The 6,542-nt window shown below is 42.8% G+C and overlaps 1 protein-coding gene across 1 annotated transcript in view; it reads right to left on the reverse strand.

Annotated features, from left to right (window-relative positions):
* GRPR (gastrin releasing peptide receptor) overlaps positions 1-4,574 on the reverse strand; it is a 28,516-nt gene extending 23,942 nt beyond the window's left edge. Inside the window, exons 1-2 of the mRNA XM_013184013.3 lie at positions 4,121-4,574; positions 3,526-4,029 (exon numbers count right to left, since the gene is read on the reverse strand). Coding sequence (XP_013039467.1) covers positions 3,526-3,944 — 419 coding nt within the window. The 5' untranslated portion in view covers positions 3,945-4,029; positions 4,121-4,574. The remainder of the gene's footprint in view (positions 1-3,525; positions 4,030-4,120) is intronic.
* Between the last annotated feature and the right edge of the window lie 1,968 nt (positions 4,575-6,542).

Raw genomic sequence — 6,542 nt, forward strand, 5'->3', positions numbered from 1 at the left:
AAAGCTGTGCAGATCTGCACGTGTGCATGTGCACACAGAGCACCTCGCAGCCTGGGAGACTCCCACCGCAGGAAAAGATGAAGCTGGCAGTTTGTCCTTCTGTTTTATTCTGAGAAAGGTTTGCAAGCGAGCAACCAATCCTCTGTATAACCTCTGGGTCTTGGTGGGTCAAACCACGGAGCTGCTTTGAGTGCTCTGTGGTGGAGGCTGGCACTTACCTCAGCATCTGCAGTCACCAGGAGATGACAGAGTCGGTGTTATTGACCCTGCCTAACACATGATGAAGTGGAGATGGAAAGAATAATAGTGTACCTCAGGACACCTCTGCCCCCTTGATGTGGGGTGAGCGCAACGTATTAAAACTGGGCCCCTGGTCTTCAGAAGGGGATGTAAAGCAACGGAGATGGTTTGTGGCACTGTGGTAACTTCTAGCAGACTTTTCTCACCACTCTCTGCCATAGCGTATTGGCTCATCACATCCACCCATTGCTTTTCGTACTATGTTTCAATGGGCACCTCTATGGGAATAACCCTGTTCTATCACACTGCTTTTTCTTTGCACAGCAGATTTCTGATCCCAGGGATACCAGGTCTCTAGGCATTACCACGACACTGTCAGCAATGCCTGCAGTTGTTCCTACTAGCTTTTTGTTAATAGAAGCTGACTATAATTGAGCGTTTTTTTATCTTTTTTTAATTTTTTTTCCTCAGAAAATGAATTATAGACAAAAGTCTGTGGTGCACCGACAGGTCTCCCTTTCCTTGGAGACAGTGCTGTGAAGTGTTATTCACATCAGATGGGTTAGGAGGCTTTTCTCTCTAAAGGTCCATGGCTTTGATTCATGAGAACAGGGAAATTTGCGTGTTTTATGTGAGCATCTCAGGCAGGTTTCATGTTAAACAGCAAGACTTTGTCTGTACCCAAGGAGGAAGGGAAGTATCCTGACACAGTGGTTTATCCTATCTCCTCTGGAGGTACCTTTCTCCATGGACTATGGGACACCTTGCTGGCTATCCTGGAGGGGCTCCTCCGTTCAGACAGCAAAAGCTGAGGGAGATGAGCTGTGCCTGAGCAGTGTCACCCACCAGACTCCTGAGTCCTCCTGTTACCCTGCTCTGACCACAACACCCTCAGACATCTCCCTGCAGGGCTGAGCTGCTGCTCACCCTTTCTGCAAGGCCACATCTGACCTTGGAAGCAGCCTGCTATGAAACCTCTCCACACTCCAGGGTCAGCATCTCCTTGCCCTAGGGGCCACCTCAGAATGCTGGACTAATGGTCCCTCTGTGGACTCAGGCAAGCATCACCATGCTGCTCACAGCCAAAGCATGTCTTGGAAGTTTTCCCTGTACATTTTAAGTTTATTTTCTTAATGATTCTGAAATGATTAATACTGTGTACTAGAGTTTGGGGTGACATTTCTCAGAAAATATAGATAGACTAATGGTCTGTGAGTTGGCAAAATGTAGACCATATTATTCCATGAGAAAATTATCCTAGCACTGCTGCTAATATACCAAAATGAAAACTTCAGTAAACCTAATATATAAGTCCTGTTTGTGGTCCAGTGCACAGCAGTTAAGATTCATAGATCTAATAAAGGTAAATGTTTTATTATTATCTCCTTCTGCACTGAACTAGAGATGCATTCAAAGACAGCAAAATTGTCCCTTGAAGATGGGAACATAAAGTCTTCTCGCACACACGTGCCCACCTCCCTTATAGCCAACTGGCTTGGAAAAGTGTTGCAAAATTTGATTACCAGTGCAGCATGATGGTTAAGAGGATTCAGACAATGCTGAAGTTGGGAATTTAAAGTCACCAAAACCCAAGCTTGCTACAGCTGCTGTTTTCTGCTCTGTTGACTTACTTCAGGCAAAAAACACTATTGATGTGCTGCTCAGTAAAAGCATTTGCCTTGTTTACTTTATGTGGCGTGATGAGACAGCAACAAATCTCTCTAATATAATCTTCTTTATGATGCATTTTTCTTTCCCTGACACTTTTTTTAAAACAACTTTGACCAGAGCTTTGGAAAGATGAATTCTCTGGAGAAATACTTATTTTCCTAACATTTTCTCCAGAGCAGGGTTCCAGCTGTCACAAGAAACTCAAGGGTGAAAGTGTAGGTGATCCTTTAGTAAAGAGTTTGTACAGTTTTCCCATTTTCCCAGTGTTTTTACAGTAAATTGTCTGAAGACTTTTGTCTGCACATAGGCATGTTTGTTATCTGCTATTGAGGCAGGCGGTGCTATTTTTATACATAACTATCGCAGAGGAGTTGAACTGCTGTGATACAAAACATATTGACCATTCTCTGTCTCTGAAACACAGTGTGTGATCTGCGTTTATTGAAATCCCATAAGGTATATTGAAATGTGTATGTCAACAACCCTGAAAACTGAGCATAAACAGTCTGATATTTTAAACTAGGAGGTTGGGAGGAGACACACAGCATGGCATGTAAGGCACTACCTAAAACAAGGCTATTTCCACTTCCTTGTGACCAAGACAAAACTATAAGGATTTTTCTCATATGAAATCTTAGTATTTCTGTGAAATTTCCTATGTTTAACATGGTGACAATGTATTCCTTAGTCTCTTTCTGAAGCATCAAAATTAGAAACAACATCTTGGCCTCTATGATGTGCATATGAGCTTCTGTGAAGGCCAACAGTCTAACAAATACTTAAAATCTTTTCATAAAGGAAGGCTTCCTTCTTCAAAACAACATTTGATTTCAAGGTCTTTTGATTTTAAATCTGAATGCTCTGAGATAATTTTCCAAATCCTCACAGAAATCCAAAACAGAGTTGGATTATTAGAAGCTTATCATCTGCAGAAAACCTTTTTCTCATATAGTCTAAAATAGCACAGCTATTACATGTTCTTTTCACCAAACTTTATTGGAAGACAAAGTTTCCAAACCAACAGCACAGATCATTTTTGATTGGCTACGGGGCAAAGCATTTAATCAAGGGAAATGTACTGACTACAGCGAACTGAGATGCCTGACTTCAGGCATCTTTATTTGAGTACTTTGAACATATTTCATGAAATGTTGCCTCATATGGTGTTAGCCCTAAGGAAGCAAGCCACTAGAAAAAATTGATTCTAACTGCACTTTAAATTGCTGTTCCAGTGCCTTCACACTTTATGAAGTATGGATCAATTATCTTTTTGGCAAATATGGACATGCTGTCTTTTAGTAGAGCTTCTTTCATGAATAGCTATTTTTCCTCTCTGGGCTTGATCTGTTCTTGGTTTTCTTTTAATTAAGTTAGACTAGTTGCTAAACTGCACAGTTTAACCCAGAAAAAGTAACCTGCATTCAGCTTGTTTCTTCCTCAAGTTTTGTGCTCATAACCAGCAGAAATTTAAAAGAATGTGTTCTTTTTCCAATGTTAGGTTAAAAATGTCACTTATGAGTAATGTATTTGTGACCTGAAAATAGATGTCCATAATTGTGCATTTTACAGAACTGGAAATATGCAGAGTTTTCAAAGCTACAGCAGCAGGCTTACCTGTCAGCTGAGAGAGCCGTGAGAGTGAAGACTGACACCCCTACAGAAGTGAGCTGTATGAAGGGGATAAGTTTACATCCGATTCTGCCAAAGAGCCACTCATCAGCAAGGTACCTACTGGCATCCACAGGCACGCAAGTCACTAAGAGCAGCAGGTCTCCCAGAGCCAAGCTGGAGATGAACAAATTAGGGACATTTCTCATGGATTTCACAGTACAGAAGATCTTAATCAAAGTGATGTTGCCGATAAGGCCTATCAAAATGATGATCCCGTAAATGGTGGGGATGGCGTAGAGGAAGGCTGGGTAGAACCACTCATCGCTGAGGATGGAGAGGTTTGCACTCTGGTTGACAGAGATGTTGTAAAGAATGAAGCTATCCGTTTCCAGGTCCAGCAGAAGGCACTCTCCAGATGCCATTGTCCTACTTTTCTTTTCTCAGAAGACAACTTTTTGAAAATCCTTAAATAAAATTTCTTCCTTTGATTTTGCTGCCGCTTGGTTGCTTTAAACAGTCAGAAAAGTTTAAAAGTCATTTCACCTTGTGAAACATTTTTAAAATAAATAAAACAAAAAAGCCACTGCACGTTGCTTACCAGTACAGTTTCTGTAAGTTGAAAGGAGAACATCTTTTACCAGAGTTTGAATCCTGGAACTTGTCTTTTCCTCGTTGCCTTGTCTTTCTGTTAGCTGCTCCCCAGCTCTGGAAGGCCATTTATCACATTCAAAGCCCAGTCAGTGGGAGGCATTTTCAAAATCAAGGCTAGTTAATTTCCCAGCTCCAGGTCTGCCGAGCAGAACGGAGTCCGAAACGAGGGAATTGCAGCCAGCAAGAACTTTTGGTAGTTGCCGTCATGCTGCTTTCCCCATATCTTCTGGCTTTCAGCACCTGCACTCGCCGGCCGGATTTAAAGTGAGGGAAAAGCACGGCTCCTCTGACGGCTCGGATCCTATAGGCAGGATCTTCCGGACGTCAATTCTTCCCCGGCTTCCCATGATGAGAGCAGGATTGCTTTAAATGATCGCAGTCATTCCGTGGGAGCCGCCGGCTAGTGCCGGGGAATGCCAGCCACCTACTGGACAATCTCATCACTGCCTGGGTAGGAGAAAAAATAGGGGGAAAAAAAAATCTCCGTTAACTCTTTAGATGAAAAAAGGACTGCTCACTAATACCTCGTGAGATGAGGTTCACCGCCTCGCCAAAAATAAAAATAATAAAAATAAAAGTTTATTTCATACTGCAAATAATGTGACCAAAACAGCTCTTGGGCATTCTTAAATGAGAGCACACTTACTTTGTTTGCACTCCAGTATTCAATTGTTCCAATGAAAGAGTATAATGATATGGAGCCAAACTCATCCCCCAGGGTAAATGAACCGAATAAAGCCAATTAAGATAAAATCAGCAACATAGTTAAAGCAGGCAAATGCATATTAACACCATGCACCTGCAGTTAACCATGGAAGGCTGAACTCTGCACATTTTTTGTTTATGTTTTAATTTGGAGGTAACAATAGCAAGGGACAAAGTTTACTGTTCAAGGTGATCATTGCTATTTATGAGATACCCATCATAATGGCATCTGTAGGTAACACATGTTTAGATGCAGCAGAGAGGGACTCGCTCAGATTACAAAAGTCTGGAAATGCTCTTTCTTAGAGCTTAATTAAGATATAACCAACACTGATGGCTTACGACTTTATAACAGATAGGCTATTTATGATTATATACAAGGACTTTCTGGACTGCAGAAAAATACAGCTAATTTGGAATCCAGCCTGCAAAATTAAATGAAGCTGTAATTTACATTTCCCCTTGCAACTGCTCATTTTTGCAGGCAAAAAGAATGTTTTATCAACTGCTAGAAGTACTTGGAAGTGAAGGAGATGGTGATTCAAATCAGACATTAGACGACAAAAGTGTGATAATTGATTTGCTGAGAAGGGAAATATATCAGAACATGATCTGGAAAATATCCAGGCACTTGGGAGCCATGTCCCAGAAAGGGATCATAAGAGGGAGACTCCAGGAGCCGTTTTTCTGCTTCATTCTTGTGACCCAGGTCAGTGTTTTCAGCTGCTTTGCTGCTGTTCACTCAGTCAACAAAGGACTTATGTGTACCCTTAACTTTAAGAAGGGCTACTTACATATGTTTTCAAACCAAGCACCCGAGAGAGTGCTGTGCTGAGAGCTCAAGGGAATGGAAAACAAGCCAGATTTTCTGGTATTCCTTTCAGACAAAAGCCTGTTTTAAAAAATAGACCTTAGGTTTCCAATGTTAAAAAAAAAAAAAAAAAAAAAAAGAGGACGCAGAGCAACTGTGCTATTTGATCCAGGTGCACTAGAAAAAGTGCTTCAGTGGGTTGGGGCCAGCCCTGTGCAAGGCTGCCAGGTTGGGCAGAGCCCAGCTGGAGGCAGCACAGGGTTTGGCACAACAGAATACATGCTGGGGGCATGGAGAGACACCACGGGGCTACCAAAGCAGCCTGTCTACACTGCGCAGTGGGACACCTCTCCCAGGAGTTCCCCCAGGTTTGTTGGGAGTCTGGTCAGAGGGACTTCACAACAGAAGAATGTGTGCTTCCACGAGGATGACTGAAGAACTAGAGCTCCTCTCCTATGAAGACAGGCTGAGGGAGTTGGGGTTGTTCAGCCTGGAGAAGAGAAGGTTCAGGGCAGACCTTACAGCAGGCTTCCAGTACCTAAAGGGGGCCTACAGGAAAGCTGGGGAGGGACTCTTGGTCAGGGGCGTAGTGATAGGACAACTGATAATGGCTTTAAACTAAAAGAGAGTAGATTTAAATTAGCTATAAGGAAGAAATTCTTCACTCAGAGGGTGGTGAGGCACTGGCACAGGCTGCCCAGAGAAGCTGTAGATGCCCCATCCCTGGAGGTGCTCAAGGCCAGGCCGGATGGGGCTTTGGGAAACCTGGTCTGGTGGGAGGTGTCCCTGCCCAGGGCAGGGGGGTTGGAATTAAATGAGCTTTAATGTCCCTTCCAACCAAACCATTCTGTAA

The sequence above is a fragment of the Anser cygnoides genome, chromosome 1 (genome assembly GCF_040182565.1).
Source record: "Anser cygnoides isolate HZ-2024a breed goose chromosome 1, Taihu_goose_T2T_genome, whole genome shotgun sequence".
Lineage (NCBI taxonomy): Eukaryota > Metazoa > Chordata > Aves > Anseriformes > Anatidae > Anser > Anser cygnoides.